The sequence below is a fragment of the Copadichromis virginalis genome, linkage group LG17 (genome assembly GCF_057382275.1).
Source record: "Copadichromis virginalis isolate Kocher_CV1m ecotype Utaka linkage group LG17, C_Virginalis_male_GT1.1, whole genome shotgun sequence".
Taxonomy (NCBI): Eukaryota; Metazoa; Chordata; class Actinopteri; order Cichliformes; family Cichlidae; genus Copadichromis; species Copadichromis virginalis.
Genome location: NC_140634.1, coordinates 2,365,515 through 2,384,456, shown reverse-complemented (window position 1 = coordinate 2,384,456; position 18,942 = coordinate 2,365,515). Strand labels below are relative to the sequence as shown.

The 18,942-nt window shown below is 39.8% G+C and overlaps 1 protein-coding gene across 2 annotated transcripts; it reads left to right on the top strand.

Moving 5' to 3' along the window:
* sult4a1 (sulfotransferase family 4A, member 1) lies at positions 1-17,207 on the top strand. Of its 2 annotated transcripts, none has more exons than XM_085436790.1 (7): positions 1-364; positions 4,647-4,777; positions 7,070-7,150; positions 7,623-7,749; positions 7,864-7,958; positions 9,019-9,157; positions 13,983-14,172. In XM_085436790.1, the coding sequence occupies exons 1-7, from the start codon at positions 196-198 to the stop codon at positions 13,985-13,987; spliced, it is 747 nt and encodes a 248-aa protein (XP_085292916.1). In that variant the 5' UTR covers positions 1-195; the 3' UTR covers positions 13,988-14,172. The 2 variants fall into 2 exon arrangements, with proteins under 2 accessions (XP_085292916.1, XP_085292915.1); XM_085436789.1 differs by lacking the exon at positions 13,983-14,172 and adding an exon at positions 14,181-17,207 and having other exon boundaries at positions 2-364.
* Positions 17,208-18,942: the final 1,735 nt, after the last annotated feature.

The window sequence follows — 18,942 nt, the reverse complement described above, 5'->3', positions numbered from 1 at the left end:
CGCCATTGGCTGAGGGTCAACTCCTCCGCCCTCCGCCGCGAGCCACAGCATCCCGACGCAAAGCAGCGCTGTTTCAAGCCACCTCATCACGGTCATCATCTTCTTACCTTTAAATACATCAAACCACACGTACACAAAGCTGTTCACGTGGGTGTGCGCGTTTTCTTTTTCCTGCACTGGCGGCTCGTTTCGACGATGGCCGAGAGCGAGGCAGATACGCCGAGCACGCCGATTGAGTTTGAGAGCAAATACTTCGAGTTTGATGGAGTGCGGCTGCCGCCCTTCTGCAGGGGAAAGATGGAGGAAATCGCCAACTTCTCCCTTAGAAGTAGCGACATATGGATTGTGACGTACCCAAAGTCAGGTAAAGGAGCCACCACACCACCCTGTGCACGAGTGTCTTCGTGCCTTCGCATTTCTTGCTGCTCGCTACTGCAGCAGTTTCTGCAGGCCTCTCTTGTTATTATCAAAGTTTAACAACACGAATAAAACACGAATGCACAGGTAGCCCGTATCTAGTATCAGTCACAGGGTTCATTTTGCGTAGCACGCAGGTATCACGGTATCGTGAGAGTTGCAAATCCGTTCACTTTATTGCAGTGGGTGGATGACGATATCTGTTTATGATGCTTGTGCCGTAGAACTACTTTTTATAGGCCTCTATCAAGCATGTACACGTAGCATCAGCAGCCCGTACTTCATACTCAAATATCAGCAAATAAATGAGTCAGACTGATTAGATCGATTAATGGCTGGCTGAAACACATCAGTGCACACAACTACTGTGGCCTTCATCATCCACCTCACTCGCATGAGCACTTCTAGAAGTTGGTGTTTACATCTATCCCCAGAGTGTCTTTGCGCAGCGCTGCTGCATGCGTCGTTCCCTGCTGTGCGCTGGGTGGGTCCGGTCATGTGACAGGTGGTGGGCAGCTGGAGCAGTGCTTGCAGAAGGCCAGAAGGAGTTTGAATATTCAGAGTTTAGTTGCATTTCTATGTAGCACAGCAGAGGAAAGCAACCCAAAGGACGGGGTGGCGACCATCAGGGATGTTTTGAAAGTTTTTGGCACAGGGTGGTTGACGGGACCCAAAGGAATCAGAATATCTGATCATAAAAGCATTTGCCAATGAAGCAGAACCTTTGAGGAAAAATCGAATTTTACTTATTATTAAAAAGGTTTTATAAGCAAAATATAGTTATACTACTATACACTATATACTATACTATACTATACTATACTACACTATACTATACTATATACTTTGGGATCATAACTGTTGCTTTATTACAGCTTCATTAAAGTGTGTGTGAAACATCACATTTTAATGTTGTTGTCCATAAGACTTACTTACATAAAGATAATTAGCTTTAGCTGTAATAATATAGTCCATTATAAAATAGAACAATGTAATAATGTACGATTAACGGTACTCTAGTCCAATGACATATTAAAAGGGGTGGTTTTCATTTAGTTTTGCCTCTTTAACCACCCTATACGCACCTACAGTGTACATCTGGATAGATGCATGCATAGAAGAGCATTACAGATAGCTGTAAGCCACAGAGGCACTTGAGAGGAGCACATGTCTTCTCAGATCTTGCCACTGCACTATTTTGTTCAATGTCAAACATTTTTTGATCCAGTGTGCTGTCAAGACAAGAAACACTGGTATTGCACACATTTCTTAAAAAAAAACAAAACAAAACAGTCACAGGAACACTTCAGAAGAACTCTACAAATTCAGCACAGCATCATTAAATTAGTTTATTTGTTAGTGCCTATTATACAGTGATAATGACTCAGAAGTTACAAATACACCCAACAACCCAACACACTCACTTAGAACTGAAGCACAGACTCAGAAATCTCCAGAGAACACTGGTGTGATTTCAAAGTAGTGATTTTTTCCCCTGGATTAGAGCCAGTGACATTTGATAAGGTCACCAGAGCTAAAATTATTGGGAACAGCAGTCACAGATGCCAAGAATGATCCCTTTCATAAGTTTATCACAGCAGGATCAGGAATGATCCGTCACATTTGTACACCAAAACAGTGCATGCTTGAGCAGAACTTGGTGTCCTTGGCACGCAGCTGGTCTCCTGAGGTTCTCTGCAATATTCTGCAAATATTCATTTTAACCAGTTACAACTTTGTGCATCCAAGCAATCTTTGTTTTTAAGCTTAAACAAGCTTTATATATCTGTAGTCTTTTGGTGCATAGGAGAAAGAAAGCACATGTCAGGCCACATGGCTGGGATGCTGCAGAGCTATGATGCCATTGGCTTACATGTGATCATCTTAGCCAATAGGATTAGCAGCACTCCATAAACCAAAGGGAGGGCGTGAGCGATATGATATTACTTAGGTCTGTTTCATATGTCATACTGTATACTTGCACATCCTTGAAGTTAGTGGAATCAGGAGGTCTGGCTCCACAAACATATTGAACTTTTATCAGGGATTTTGTTTCCCCTTTTTAAACCACAGCTGTCTTTAAGCCATGACTGTTCATTTTCCTTAAAACATGCGTTAGGTAACTTTAGGCAAAAATTCTAAACACATGGTCAAAGGAGTTAGAAAGACTGGAAAACAGCAGAGTTTGAAAGAGGTGAGCTGGGAGAGTCTGCAATGTGCTCCTGAGTATCCTGCAGCTTTATGCTCCATCCATTTAGAAACTCTATGTCAGTTTGTGCTACACTGATTTGGTCTTTCTTTATTTAATCTGTCTCTAGCATTTCCATCAGCTTTATGGGAATCCAGTATCAAAGTCTCATATTAAACATATGATGAGTGAAATTTCCAAACATAATATCCATATGCTAACCATACATATGTTCGCTTATAATCAAGTGAAGAATTTGAAATAAAGATAAGGACTTTAATTCTTTACTAGGAAGGAGGTATGAAATATGCATTGTGATGTATTTAAATTAAAAACCTGCTACTGATCTGGATCAAAATTTAACAAAAATGCATCCAGAAAAAAGAAACAGATATAATATCAAACATAATATAACACAAACTCAGCACAATGCTTCTTGGCAGTAAATCTTATATCATTGGAGAGCCTGTTTATTTCCCTCAAAATCGTGCAACATTTGCAAGGAAAATGCAAAGTTGAGTACGTGAGTTGCACCTATGAAAAGCTTGTCAAATCTTCTCTGGCAATGACAAACAGTTTATTCTGCTTTTGACTCTTGTTTTAAGCTTCTGGTACCCCAGGTACAGACAATAAGGTGCCCGATAGGCGCCTGTGAGCATGAAGTATTTGCTCCAAGCAGTTTCTAATGTTTCAGTCACAGCAGCTATGTGACTGAAACATTAAGCACTTGTAAAATTAGGCTGCTTACATGCTCAACCTTTAAACACATTGTACTAGAAACATAAACTGGTAACCCGTCCTGGTTACCAGTTATCACAGCATGACAGAATGACATCATATTGAATGAGGATCCAGTTTGAAAATGAACTCATTGCCATTGCTGCTGGTGCAATCCGGACACATGATGGGCTCCAGTTTTCATCTTTCACCAAGACTTACTGTTTCAGTTAACAAAATCAGTTTATATTATTTTATATTGTTTAATGTGTCATGATCTGCATTCAAGCTTAGGTTGCTTAGGCTGATTTATACACTCCGTGCAGGCAAATTAATGCTTTCCATAAAAATGAGTTCTTTATGATTTTTTTGCAGAATCTCTAGGATTTTTGATAAATTATTTTCATTCTTTGTTGCTAAATTAGATGAAAAAAGTGATTCTTTTGTACTTACAGAAAAAAGAGATTTTCAAAATGACCCCAAACTGTTGTGCAATTGAATACGTGTAAAAATCATCCATCATTTGAATCTCAGAGTTATTATGAGAACAGTGTTCTCTGTTAATCTTTGTATCACAGGCTCCTAGAGGTTTTTTAAACTTTTAGTTGTAAGCCGCAAATGATTTTTTTCATCTATCAACACACTACATAACTGCTGCTAATGGGTTATAAAAATGTTCTTTTAGAACGAGAAAGCTTTTACTGAAAAACTTTCTTATGCAATTTATTCGGTTTCAAAGCCAGTATGTGGCTAACTTCACTTTATTTTTCTCTAAGTGAGAGTAGTCAGTCTTATTCATATCACTCTGTAATGTAGAACACTGGCAAGCCTTTAAGTTATTAAGAAACAAGCTGGGATGAATTGATTGCATCGTGTTAAAATGCTGACTTTTTCCATTGCTTAACAGAGAGGCGTCCTTCAAGTTTCACATGGTGTGATCTGCATCTGTGAGCCAAACTGCCCATAAATCTTTGGACTGGCAACAAATAAGACATTAATAATGTGAGAATGGTAATCTTTTGTAACTAGCGATTAAATGGTTACAATGTAATTGATTAGGGTGACTGAAAAAGTGGAAACAGTAAATAATTTCTTCCAAGATGTCTTTTAGTGACGCACACACTTTTACATGTGACTCATTGAGTTCCCATGGACGAATTAAGGCCTCAAAGACTGTTTGGGTGTTCTGTGCTGCAGTACAATAGTTCAGTGGTTAGTTTGTATTAATCCAAGCTCATCAGCTGTGGATCCAGCAACTTTCACTGTTTCATGCTGAAGTTTGACTTTTGTCATTGTCCCCTGATTGTCTTTTCTGTCATTGCAGGCACCAGTCTACTTCAGGAAGTTGTGTATCTAGTGAGTCAGGGAGCAGACCCTGATGAGATTGGCCTTATGAACATTGATGAACAGCTGCCTGTTTTAGAATACCCACAACCTGGGCTGGACATCATACAGGTAGAGTGAGTCACTGACATCACAGTAGCAGACACTCAGCACCATAACCAATTTAGAACTGAGGCAGCAGGTGAGATTAAATTATTCGATCTGGTAAAACAATGCAAAATCTAGCCTGCTAACTTAGCCTTCCACTGTAGCCATGTTAATGGGTAACTGGTTCAAGACTTACTGTCATAAGTCTTGCTTATAAATGCAGATAATTTAGAAAATTTAATAAAAAGCAAAGTCATCAAAAGTTTGAATATTACATTTCCCACTTTTACCTCCCAGATATACTGTTTATTTGCATTAACTGAGCTGAGACTACAAATGGAAACTTGAAAGTTAAAAATCTTGTCCCCTGGATATAGATTCCTCACAGGCATATATCTGTTTATTCCTATAGATTTAGGAATGAATAATTGTGTGGATTACATTATGACAACATTAAAACGAACTAACTGCTGATTTAGATCAGCCCGTTCTCACTCCTGAAGCGTAACATCCTGACGATTTGTCACGTCCCACGGCGTTCCTGAGGAACGCGAAAGGCGACCTTCGGCATTCTTAAGGTACGCGCCGGGTTATGGGTGAAATACAGTAGAATGACGGTCCCACGGTAAAAGACGTTCCAGCCACGTATTCCAGCTCTAACCATAACCTTACCCCTAACCTTAACCAGCACTGTAATGACGTGAAATAGTGTTTTCCAAAGCGATTTGAGGAAAATGAACGAACATGTGTGGATGGATTCCAAATGGTTCTCACATTTCCTCATTTTTCCGATCTCGTCATTTGTTCACACTGCAGGTCTTGATGCTCAATTCCAATGTTTTGATCAAATCCGATTTTTTTGTCTGCTTGTTCACACTACAATTAAAATGTGACAGCAAACGCGCTCTAGTGTGAACGCTCAAAGCAGCCGCATGCGCAAAAGAAGACGTCACACACAACGTGCTCTGTTTAGACCCAGACCAAACAGCGTTGTTTGACTGATGTTGTTTCGGACTTTACGTTTCCCAATTTTGCTTTAAGTTAAAGTTATTTTGTTATTTACATATGGCCTAATAATGATCCTTATTGCTGTTTTAGAGGAGCGGTGTTGTAAAGTATTCAATTCAATTCAATTCAATTTTATTTATATAGCGCCAAATCACAACAAAAGTCGCCTCAAGGCGCTTCATAGATACAGAGAAAAACCCAACAATCATATCACCCCTATGATCAAGCACTTTGGCGACAGTGGGAAGGAAAAACTCCCTTTTAACAGGAAGGAACCTCCGGCAGAACCAGGCTCAGGGAGGGGCGGGGCCATCTGCTGTGATTGGTTGGAGTGAGAGAAGGAAGACAGGATAAAGACATGCTGCGGAAGAGAGACAGAGATTAATAACAGATATGATTCAATGCAGAGAGGTCTGTTAACACATAGTGAGTGAGAAAGGTGACTGGAAAGGAAAAACCCAGTGCATCATGGGAATCCCCAGCAGCCTACGTCTATTGCAGCATAACTAAGGGAGGATTCAGGGTCACCTGGTCCAGCCCTAACTATATGCTTTAGCAAAAAGGAAAGTTTGAAGCCTAATCTTGAAAGTAGAGATAGTGTCTGTCTCCTGAATCCAAACTGGAAGCTGGTTCCACAGAAGAGGGGCCTGAAAACTGAAGGCTCTCCCTCCCATTCTACTTTTAAATACTCTAGGAACAACAAGTAGGCCTGCAGAGCGAGAGCGAAGTGCTCTAATAGGGTGATATGGTACTACAAGGTCATTAAGATAAGATGGGGCCTGATTATTTAAGACCTTGTATGTGAGGAGCAGGATTTTGAATCCTGGATTTAACAGGAAGCCAAAACAGGAGAAATCTGCTCTCTCTTTCTAGTCCCTGTCAGGACTCTTGCTGCAGCATTTTGGATTAGCTGAAGACTGAAGAATGTTTTTGGTCATAGCGCCCTGCTCTACTCGGGAGTGAGAACGTGTTGTTTAGATCTATAACATAAGGAGATGCTGGTAGTGGTCTCTATGTTTGACCAGCACCATCAAACTGATGCTAATGGTTATTGTCTATCAGGCTGCTCTTTGGTTTGTTTTTGTTTCACCACCAGTAACAATGACCTCATCTGGTGTTATTAAGATTTTTATTGGGGGAACTTTTGTAGGACCTCTTCCAGGGTCGTAAAATGTTATATGAGACACTCTATTGGCTAAAACTCAAACACCTCAGTCGTGTCAAAGCTGCAGATTTCTTGGACAAATGTCCAGAGTTGCACATGATGGGAAAAGTTCAGTGCAGATTCACTGTGTTTGTCTTTCACAGGAGCTGTCGTCACCTCGTTTGATCAAAAGCCATCTTCCCTATCGATTCCTCCCTACAGCCATGCACAATGGAGAAGCTAAGGTTAGTTCTCTAAGAGGCTGAGTTCATCAAATCAACAAGTAAACAGGGAGATTCAGCAGTCATTATTATTTCACTAAAACACAGAGGTAATATATCAACCTAGTATCACGACAAAAAGTCAAATAGACCGCTTTGCCTCATGTACATGCACGCAGGAGCTGCAGTAAAACATCAGATGGAGATATTCCATTTCAAGCCAACATGAAAATAATCACGGGAAAGTGTTCAGACATTATTAACACTCTTACATGTAGATACATTTTAGCTGCCTAGCTTTATCGTTTCTGGCATTTGAGCACCCTGAAATGTACGCCACACGTCTTTTGCTCAATGCAGACTTTAAATATATTATCTCCCACTGCTGGTAATCCAACTTCTGTCCACGGTGGACTGTGTCTGTTACACGCCTTGCTGTGATACTGGGTTAAATCTATACTTCCTGTTTACAGCGAGTACTGTTGCCCTCTTCCAGGTGATCTACATGGCTCGAAACCCTAAGGATTTGGTGGTATCCTACTACCAGTTTCACCGCTCTCTCAGGACCATGAGCTACCGGGGAACCTTCCAGGAATTCTGCCGGCGCTTCATGAATGATAAACGTGAGTATACAGATTAATAGAAGATTTGGACATTTCATGTAATCCACTCCATAGAAGCCCTGTCCTGTTTTGTCGAGTCCCTGTATCTCACTGATTGATACTTTTCCTTTATAGTGGGATATGGTTCCTGGTTTGAACATGTTCAGGAATTTTGGGAACACCGTATGGATTCTAATGTCCTTTTCTTGAAATACGAAGACATGTACAAGGTAATATCACAACTGTTTTGTGGGCCCTTTTAGCATCTTATTGCTAGTTCATGGAAACTTACACCCAGCTGTCTGCCCCTGACAGATGACTTTACTGAATTTTGTGTGCAACGTAGGCAGTAAATTAGGGGGAAATTGCTCCTATGGAGCCTGGATTTTCTGAGCAGGCATTCTGGCCTTGAACATACCCATATGGAAAAGAAATAGTAACTTAGTACTTACATGATTTACTCATGAAAGTGGCCACTTTCTCATTACTTTCATATATTGTTTTTAGGAAGTGTCCAAAACATACAAGTTTCATTATATAATTTTTCAAGGGATCTTATATCTGTTTTCACTCTTGTATGCTTTTCATACAAGTTTCACACAAGACAGATACAAACTTTATAAGATTTATATATATCTTTTCCATATGGGTAGTTTTTGCCCTCTTAGTATACTAAACTATAGTTTGACTAAGGAACTCAATAGGATAAAAATCAAGAAGCATTGAATATTTCCAACTAAACCAAAAATCTATTTTAATAGAAATGTGTTTATATAATATGTTTTTGATATTTCACATTAATTTGTTATCTATTTGACATTTATGCTCTTTTTTATGCTCTATGGGCGTTAAACTTACCAGCCTGTATCAACGCTTAAGGGCATAGATAACATCAGAGGTTCAAGGCACCAGCTACTGATTGATAAAACAGTACGTCAGGACTCTAAGATCAGGCAGACCAATCTTAGAAGACACACAGGATAGCTGCAAGTACCAAGTATCCAAATACATTTCTACCGTTCATCAGGCACCCAGCTGGAGTAGTAATCTGAACGAGTTCAATGTCACTGATGTCACAATATGAAAACTTTTCACGATGCATGGAGGCTCAACCTTCAGCACACCGAGGGTATACGGGCAACAGAAAGAGGGGGAGGGAGGATTAATGCGTGTCAAATCCAGGAGGAAACAAGCAGAATCACGCATTAGCGTTATTTTAACAACAAAACATTTTCTCTGTGTTTGTTTGTTACATTTGCTTTCATAGATTTTTCTTCCTCTCCTCTTCAGGATCTGGGGACATTAGTGGAACAACTGGCACGTTTTCTGGGTGTCTCCTGTGACAAGGCTCAGCTGGAAGGCATGGTGGAGAGCTGCAACCAGCTCATTGAGCAGTGCTGCAACTCAGAGGCACTGTCCATGTGCAGAGGTGAGTGGGAGAGGAAAGCTCAGTTATTTTGTTCTGGGCACAGACAGCATAAAACATGCACATACCGACTGAGACATCAGCCATTGGTTTAGGACTCTACACTCTGAGTAGAGGGAGCAGTGCTAATTTAAGAGCTAACACTAGTTAGCTATATTCACAAGTTGTCTCCATAAACTGTATGGGTGCAACAAAAACCCCCCACATATAGTTACAGACTAATAAAGCAATTGAATGCACCCACCAAAACTGCAACACAATCTTCACACAGAAAGCCATAATTAGTCAAATCATGCAAACACAGTGAAGACACCCATCTTAGCAGACGCCCATCAGAACCAGCTACAGACACTCATTAATCAAGGCCACTAACTCAAATATCCAGGTGGATGTAATTCAGGTAAGGCTCTTATAAAGAGGGGATCTTATCTATCGGCAAGTAAAGGGAACTGCAGTTTTTGTGATTTCTATGTTCATTTTACAGCTCTGGAGGTTGTTCATTGAGTCTTCTGAATAGGCAGTTTAACTGTATGTATGGTGATTACCTGCATAGATATGATGCAATATGTTAGTTGATTAATCAGGAGAAAATCAAATGTGTCTGATGTTATATTTTTATCTATTATTTGTATTATTTTGAACTATTTTCCAAGTGTGGCTAAGGGTAACACATAAATACCAATATAAAAACAGGACATGCTAGTTTACAAAATCCAAGCACAGAGCAGGCAGCTGTAATATGTCACCGCTAGTGGTGGCTGTGTAACATCTTAGAACAGGGGTCCACAGACTGTAGGCCAGAAGTGACCCACCAAAGGGTCCATTCCACCCCCACTGATATCGCTGTGAGTATGCAGAGGAATAGAGTGCAGGAATATCAGACTGTTGGTGCTGCTGCTCTGAGTTTGTGCATCTAAACCTAAAGCAATGCCTCCCGTTGTTTACATTATGTCTGTGTGTAGTATGAAGAGTAAAATATTACTGGAAAAATGAATGAACACAGAAGAACAAATTCAAACAAATGCTGCAAACAAGAAAGAGTACCAGGAAAACACAAATCTTACAGGACATTGCCCACTTTATATTTCCATGAATAAGTGCAAAAAATGCAGTTTCTGGTAGAAGATTGGGTAAGCTCATCGTGGTAGGATTGCCAAATGCCCGAAGCAGTGGAGGAGCATCGAATTTTATGCGTTGCTCACATCAGTGAAAAGTCAATTATATAGCAGCTTCTCTTTCAAAATCACTGCCCTTTCATGCTACTTAATGCTACTAAAGAAAGTAGCAGCTGGGTCAGATCTTTTTGGTCCTTTGCTCTGAGCTGTTTGCTGAGAGTTGTTAGTTTCTTACAGTGCTTACCTCCTTGTTAACTCTTGTGGTGATACTACAATATTGTGTAGTTCGATTTCTGTATGCTCCATGTAGGTGTATTCAAACCTTTTTGTTTATAGCAGTTTCATTGTTTTTCATTCTGTTCCCATTAAGAGATTAGCTGTTCCCATTAGCTGATAGAGGTCAGGATGCAAATAATCGAAGCTAATCATATTTGGGGTCAAATTCAATACAAGCTAGTGCAGACAAACTCAGACAACAACTAAATCACTAACTATAACTCTCGACTGCTGCAAAGGAAATGTGTAGCATTGCAGATTACACATTTCCTAAAGTCAACCACACCATAAATTATTTAATGTACACTGAGCTTATAGACAACATTTTTTAAGGGGAGATAACTACATTGATTTGTGTTGGTTAGTTATTAATGTCCCTGGAGACGATAGTTATGTTGCAAGAGTTTGTGTATGCAGACCAGTCTCAGGTCACTGACCTGTAGTAAACAGAGCAAAGGCTTACCCATGCAAATTTACCTAATACTAATAATATCTCACAGCTGGACTAATAATCTGATACAAGCTAAATACATCCACGTCTAAGTTGTTCCTTATGTGAACTATGGTAAATGGTAAATGGCCTGTATTTATATAGCGCTTCACTAGTCCCTAAGGACCTCAAAGCGCTTTACATATCCAGTCATCCACCCATTCACACACAGGTGATGGCAGCTACATTGTAGCCACAGCCACCCTGGGGCGCACTGACAGAGGCATTACAATGAGATTAGGACTTTATGAAGAGAAACACCTTTCTGTTTCAGGAGTTTAGATCATCACGCAGTGTCATAGTCAATACTTTACACTGCAGGTTAGCACAAGGCTACTTAACGTTAGCTTCTTAGTAATTCAGTCACTCAGAGCTCTTGGTGCACAATACTACTTTAACTCATGTAGTCAATGATTTATATCAGCAGTCTCCAAACTTCTTTGCGCCACAGACCGGTTTATGCCCGACAATATTTTCACGGACCGGCCTTTAATGTGTCGCGGAAAAATACAACAAAATAAAACCAGTACCGGTACCGAAAAAAAGAAGATTTATTGATAACACAGTGAAAAGACCCAGGAAAACCGAGTTAACGATAAAAACGATAACAAAATAACGCTGAAAACCGATAAAAACCCTGAAAACTATACATTTCACACCTGAGCCTCAACTCTCACGGTCCGGTACCAAACGACTCACGGACCGATACCGGTCCGAGGCCCGGGGGTTGGGGACCGCTGATTTATAACACATATGACTCGGGACTTGACAGTAGGTCTTCACATAGCAAGGGGCAGGTGTTAGACACAGTTTAGGATAAACCCTGCACTCCACCTGAGCCTCAACTCTCGCGGCCCGGTACCAAACGACTCCTAAACTCCTAAACTCTGTGTCTAACACCTGCCCCTTGCTATGTGAAGACCTACTGTCAAGAAGAACTTTACACTTCTATGGGTGCAGCTTTGGAAATGCTGTTCACAAACACATAGCTGACTCTGTACTTCTTTGGACAAACCCTGAAAGCAGGTTTTTGATGTCATAAGAAAATTGTTGTTAAATGTGACCCTTGTTATCACAATGAGAGCTCTGATCACTCGCTTCATCTTTATTAACTTTACTGTATGAAACTCTCTTAAACTGACAACTGAAGTTATTAAGCTAACTGTGAATTTATGATTTAAAATGGGCTGATCGCTCCATCAGGTCTACACCTCTGATCAGTAAATGTTAACATACATGCTGCATGAGTTGAGAGGTGAATACTATGTTTAACTATGTTTAATTATTTATATACTGAGTTTTAAACGAGTGAATGTTAAATTGTTTGATTAATGCAAAGACAAGTTCTGTGAAAAATATATAAATTTGTGAAAAACCTTTTGACTGGAAGGATTATGAGCTTGATTTATTAACGTGCCAATGTTAAGATAGTTAATTTACAGGTTTGGTGTTTTCTCAATATGACCAAATATTAAGAATATGGTTTCAAAGAGAAACACACACTGAGCCTGCTAACAATGCTTATACTGGCATTTAAATTTATACAACTTTCATCAATAGATGTTTCTGGTTTGCCTCACACACTACATAGTTTCATGGTCACATAGCAGCTAGTTAGTGTGTGCTTGTGGGTCAGTCAGTGCCTCCTATGACAGTTATAGGTGATAGCTACCAAGGCTCTGTGACAATCAATCACAGCAACTGTAACAAATTGCAGCTGGTAGGGAGATTCTCATTTTTTAATCAGCGGGTCGATGTAGTCACCAACTGATCTCCGGGTCTGTGTGACTGGGACCTAAGAATTTAACGCTTAACTTTATCAAAATGATCGCAGAAGAAAACAAGATGATGTGATTCAACTGTAGGAATGACGATGGTTCGAATACAGAACCAAGTTATAGTTAAATTAGTTATGGCGTTAATTTAAATAGTTTTGGTTAAATTAAAAATGAGTTGTGCCAAGGTTACCTGCATGACATTTCATATTGCATGACTATGTGATTGAATATTTTTGGATTATTACATAATGCATTCTGATGAAAACATTATAGCACCAGTGTGTCTGACTCTGCACTGCAGACTGTAGTTTAACACTGGAGTGTTGTGCAGGATGTGACTGCGTTTGTTTTGATTGAACCTTTCATGAGTTCCATGTACAGTCATATGAAAAAGAAAACTGTCAAATGATGATTTATTATCTATCAGAACTATTTTAGCAGCAGTAACTTGAAGTGTCCCCTGTTTTCTGTGTGACCTCCAGTCCCTTCAGTAGTTGAGGAAATCTGGCGTACTCCTTCATGTCATTGTTCAGTTCACTGAGGTTGGAGGAACTGTGTTTATGCATATCTATCTTAAGGTACTTCCACAATCGAGTTGAGCTCTGGACTTTGACTGGGCTATTGCAAGACCTTGACTCTTTTCTGTTCCAATCATTTTCATGTTGCATGACCCAGTTTTGGCCACGCTCTAGCTGTCGACCTTACATTTGACTCTAGAGTACTTTGGTATACAGAAGTCTACACGGTGACTGCAACAAGTCCAGGTCCTGTAGCTGCAAAACAAACCCACTCATCACCTCTCCACTGCTATGCTTGAAGGATTTCCACTTGGTCTCTTCTGTCCAAAGGACGTTGTTCCAGATCTGTTGTCCTTTGTTTCAGAGAAAGCTTTGCAAATGCGGTCAAGTTCATTTTAGAGAGAATAGGCTTTTTCCAAACAAGCCATACTTGATCTGTCATTTTGTAATTGTGCTTTCTGAAGCTACTTAATTCCTACAGAAACAGTAAGGGTGCGCATAGTTTTTCACATGAGTGTACATGTGTTTTACATTTGTTTCCTTATTTGTTATCATTTTGGTTTATGTGTATATTTAGTTTTTTATGTTCACTTACAGTTTCTGTCATCTGTTTTTGTTCTATGTTTTTCCATCTGTTTTTTTTCCTTTTAGTCTAAGGAAGTCTGGTGTTTGATCTGCTATAGGTTAGAGAGCTGACAGTCAGTCACATACACACTGCAACTGGTGAGTCACTGCCGTGCCGGGCTGCATTCAGTCTGCAGCAGAAATACGCTCAATAAGTTTTGGTGTTTTGAGCACAAATAAAGACGGTGCTTATTAAAATCCTTACTACGCTCCATTTCCCTGCAGGTCGTGTTGGTCTGTGGAAAGATATCTTCACCGTGTCTATGAATGAAAAGTTTGATGCGGTATACAGACAGAAGATGGGGAAGTCCGACTTGACCTTTGACTTCTGCCTGTGAGGAACGCCTGACCATCTCTCCGTATCGCCTCCCGACTCACTTATCTATGCTAGCTCATTTCCTGTCGAAACCCAAACTCCTACATCTTCCCTCAGTCAATCTGAAGTTCAATAGTTCAACCTAACAGTGAGCTCTCACTAAAAGACTTTTCACATATGCAATCCCATGTCAGCAGAAATCAGAAGTCACACTGTTGTGGAGATTACCGAATTTTTTAAATCAATAGTTAAACCAAATCTCCCTCAGCCCCTACCTCCACTGCTGTGTGTGTTTATAGTATATATCGACTAGATTAGGGTCAGCCACTGAACTGAAGTCTTGGTGGGTGGATTCATAACAGGAATTTAACCTGTATGCAGATATTTGTGATGAAAAACGTTGGAAATGAACGGGGAAAGTTGTTATAGCTGTCCTCAAACATGCTAACGACAACACTAACGATGTTGAGTCGGCACTAGTTGAAGGAAAAAAATGATACTTTGAACCACCAACTGTTTGGCAGCATTATGGACACGACCTCGAGCTGTTGTCAAAGAGTTGTATGTTTACCATAAGTCCAGAATATTCAGGAGCCACAGTCATTTATCGCTGTGGCCATTTGACAAACATAAGCTCTGTTTTGGTCTCCGCTAAAATAACGATGAAAAATATCAGGTAGACGAATAGTGCTCGCCATCAACTTGTAGGTAAGACTGTGTGAGGACAGTCGATAGGCGCAGCAGCAGCGTATTTCTGGAAATGGGTTAGAAAAAACCAAAACGATGAGCTGCAATGCTAAAAACGTCTTCATCGGGTTGTCGCTATGAGCCACAACTTTGAGATTACACAAAATGTTTTGACCAGTTTTTACTGTAAACACATTTACCACGCAGTCTGCCAGATCTTTTATTTGTGGTCTATATAAAATACCTTTATTTAAACAGGGAAGGCTTTGAGAGCAGGCTCTCTTTTACAAGGACCCCCTGGTTATGACACACATGAAAAACATTTACTTTGACTCATTACATAAAAATAATATAAAGAAACCTCTTGAATTATGTATAAAATCATAACAGATAGAAACTGAATAAAACAAAAATAATATTGCATCAGAAAGAAGCAAGTATGATGCAAATATCCATAATCGATTTATTGCAGCAATTTCCTACATTGGTATTATTGTGATAAATTTAAAGGACTAAACAGTCTTGGTACCAAGTATAGTGTGAAGTTGAAATATAAGCAAGAAGACACATCCAATATTCCCATGAAGTTTGCCAATAAGAGCTCTGTAAATAAATAAAGTCCAGTGTTGTTCTCGTCTCACTGCCAGCAGCTGCTACCTTGCTTTCTTATATAAAGCATTGTAATGTTTTCTAAATCTGCTCCCAGATTTGAAACTGAGGGTGGACTGAGGCCGAGTCAGGGGAAAGCATATCAATGATTTCAACACGATTCAAAACAAATAAATCGTTTGCTTTCTGCATCACTGGGAATACAAGCCTTAATTTATAGAACAATGTCAGCTTTTCTGTGAAAGACATCTTTATTCCACTAATATAATTTGAAAGCATAACTTGTCATTAAGGCAGAAATCTGGGTATTTACAGCAGGTGTCCTGGTAAAAGTAGTAAAACTCACTACAGTGTAACTATTAACCATCCTCCTGATGTCAGCAAACATTTGGTGCGAGTTCAACAATTATTTTTAGATTAATTAACGTTTAAAACTGCTTGGTGATTAGAGGGCTCTGCTCTGCATCAGCTACAGATATTTGGACACGTCTGATGTGAGTGTGTATGAGATGTGGAGAGGGACAACTGTCTAGTTAATCCTCAAACATGTCACCCGAGTACATCAGGGCCCCGTCAAATTCATTGACTGTGTCTAGATCCACACAGTAGTGGTCGGGTCAGGTCTGGAAACATTGACATAAATGGATATTTATGCCATCAAATTCATCTAAAACAGCTTTTGTCACATAAAAGAATTGCAATACTGGATTTAAAGAAGAAGTTACGTTATCTGCAGTTTACCAGCATTTAGCTGAAAGTAATGGAATGTCGCCCTCTGGCGGTCTAAATGGGGAGCTGCACTCACTTGCACATGTCGTGTTTTGGAGGCAGTTTTGGGCATCATAATTGATGTTGGGTCACCTGGGCGGTAAAACCTGATGACAGAGCTGACACACCAGAGCTGAGCTGAAGCATAAGGATCATTTGGAGTGCATTATTTCTTTTTAAATTACTTTTAAGCTTTGACAAAAATCGGTGTTGGGGACACAGATCTGTTGGACTCATCGGAAATTCCTACTGCTAATCCCACGCATTTGATCTTATGCGTGGGGCCAGTTGTTGCGACATACTCACAAAATTTAACCAGTTTTTTTTCTCTACAAAGAAGGGAACACAAAGGGAATCAAGCCTGTACCACCACAGTGGACAGTAAAATGTTTTTTTCTCAGAAATGTCAGGTTGAAGAGGGGTGGGCAGAATATTAACCCATAACCAGCATTAACTGTGTTCTGCTACTCAGTGTAGGGCAACAACAGCACCACTGTCTAACTGGAGTCAGACTGGAATCAACCTGAGCATCACTTCCAAACAGTATAGCACCTTCTACTCCTTCTCATCCTCTGTTGCTGCAGTAGTTCATGCAGACTAGTCCCTGCGCTCTACCTGACACATGTGAATGTCTTTATTGTGTGGATGTACACTACAACCTCAGCACAACTCTGCACATTCGTTTTTTCATTGTTCTTATTTCCTACTGTAACACTGTTTACAACCATTGGCAAGGCTTTAGCAAGTCCAACTCCACCTATCCTTTTATTTGGGGTTTTTATACATGCCTGTCTCTGTTTCAGGACATCCTTTTATTGTATTTGACATGCTTTGCTTTGCTGGTTTATTAATAAAGTAATGTCTTCATGTGATATCCGATGGATGGAGAGTCTTTCTTTTAATTGCTATAATGCAATTTATTAAAAAAAGTTTAGTTTTAAAATACTGTTACTGGACAAATGGGGAATGAGAATCATTTACTCAGTTGTTTGCTCAGAAATCTTTGCTCTGAAAAAAGAGGCTGGCCACAGACATCTGGAAAGCACTGGGCTTCAGCACGTGAGGCACATTATTCCTAATGACTGCATTGAGCCTTTTAGGTTCTAAACGGACATTTTTCTATATTGTAAGGTCAGCTGGTAAAATGTTTAAACATGCTTGTTAGATTAAATGGTGATTGGAAATTGGCAACAGGTAAAAGTGATAAATTACGGTACATTGCTACTTACAAGTAACTGTCAAGTAAATATCACATATATGGAGGTTACATCAGCCATCGTGATACTGCTGTTCAACTCTTCGCCAGTGTAAAGCTGGTATAAAGGTGAAAGACCATCAGCAGGTTAAGCTGACTCTTTCCAAAAGCAAGTCCCACAACTCAGCAACACATTATTGAAATTTTCATTTCTGTGGTGAACAGGACATAAAAACTGCATGTACAAAAATATTCTTGGCTCAAAATCATTTGCCCCTGTTAAAGTTATGCTTCTACCACCATCTTTGATGTTGCAGATCTCACTGCTGGATGCCACATGGCTTACATGAAACCCATGAAATCGTAAAACAAAACAGAACAATTACAATTGTTTTTATACAGCACCAAATAACAACAACAATCGCCTGATGGCACTTTATATGGTAAGTTAAAGACACTACAATATTACAGAAAACCTCCAAACCAGATGATCCCCTTTGAGCAGGCACTTGGTGACAGTGGGAAAGAAAAACTCCTTTTTAACAGGAAGAAACCTCCAGCAGAGCAAGGTTAGGAGACATCTGCTGCAACCAGCTGAGTGTGTGGCAAGCAATACAGGACAAAAGACACTGGCTGTGGAGGAGAGCAAGACATTAATAATAACCAACGATTATTAATGAAAAAAGGTCAGTGACGAAGAAACACACAGTGCATCGTGGGAAGCCTCCAGAGTCATAGGGTCACCAAAATCCAGCCTTAAAATAATCAAAATTGCAAATCAGAAAGTTAAAATCAGCCTTACAAGAATATTTTGACCTCTTTAAAACAATATCAGCTGGGTCTTCAGATTGTGACTTTTTGTGGATTATTAGATTTTCTTGAAATGTGAAATATACTTATTAAATGTGCATATATTATTATTTCGTTAAATTAAATAATATCATTAATATAACATCAAGATATGGCTCACAAAGATGGGTCTTTAAAGTTGGACTGTCTTGTGTGACATCCTCCAGAAGATGGCAGTAGAAGCTTTTTAAAGCATCTGAAAGGGAGCTGACATTGATAAATGAGGCTGAGTGGCTGTGTGGCCGGTCAGGCAACAAGTCAGTCTAACAGACGGTATTTGTTTCACCTCTGTTGCATTAGCTGGCACTAGTTCTTCCTCTGCTACAGCCCACTGGCTTACTTTGTGCTATGTTTTATTTCCTGTTTTCCTCAGCAGCCTGCAGATGTTTACTAAAAATAAAGGTATAAAAAAACCTTTGGACTATAAAAGAGGTTGCTAATATTTTGGGTGGTGTGTATGTGGTTTTAAGTCATTACTCTGCATCCACAAGGCCTAATGAGAATACGAGGCCTTGTATCAGGATGTTTCTCCTCTCTGGCATTGATCAATCGAGCGTGTGCGT

What these genes read in the sequence shown, in the direction of transcription:
- sult4a1 (XM_085436789.1), top strand. Translation starts at nt 196, where the DNA reads ATGGCCGAGAGCGAGGCAGATACGCCGAGCACGCCGATTGAGTTTGAG. An exon ending in TGTGACGTACCCAAAGTCAG is followed by an intron (nt 365 to 4,646) that starts GTAAAGGAGCCA and finishes CTGTCATTGCAG; the next exon opens with GCACCAGTCTACTTCAGGAA. An exon ending in TGCACAATGGAGAAGCTAAG is followed by an intron (nt 7,151 to 7,622) that starts GTTAGTTCTCTA and finishes GCCCTCTTCCAG; the next exon opens with GTGATCTACATGGCTCGAAA.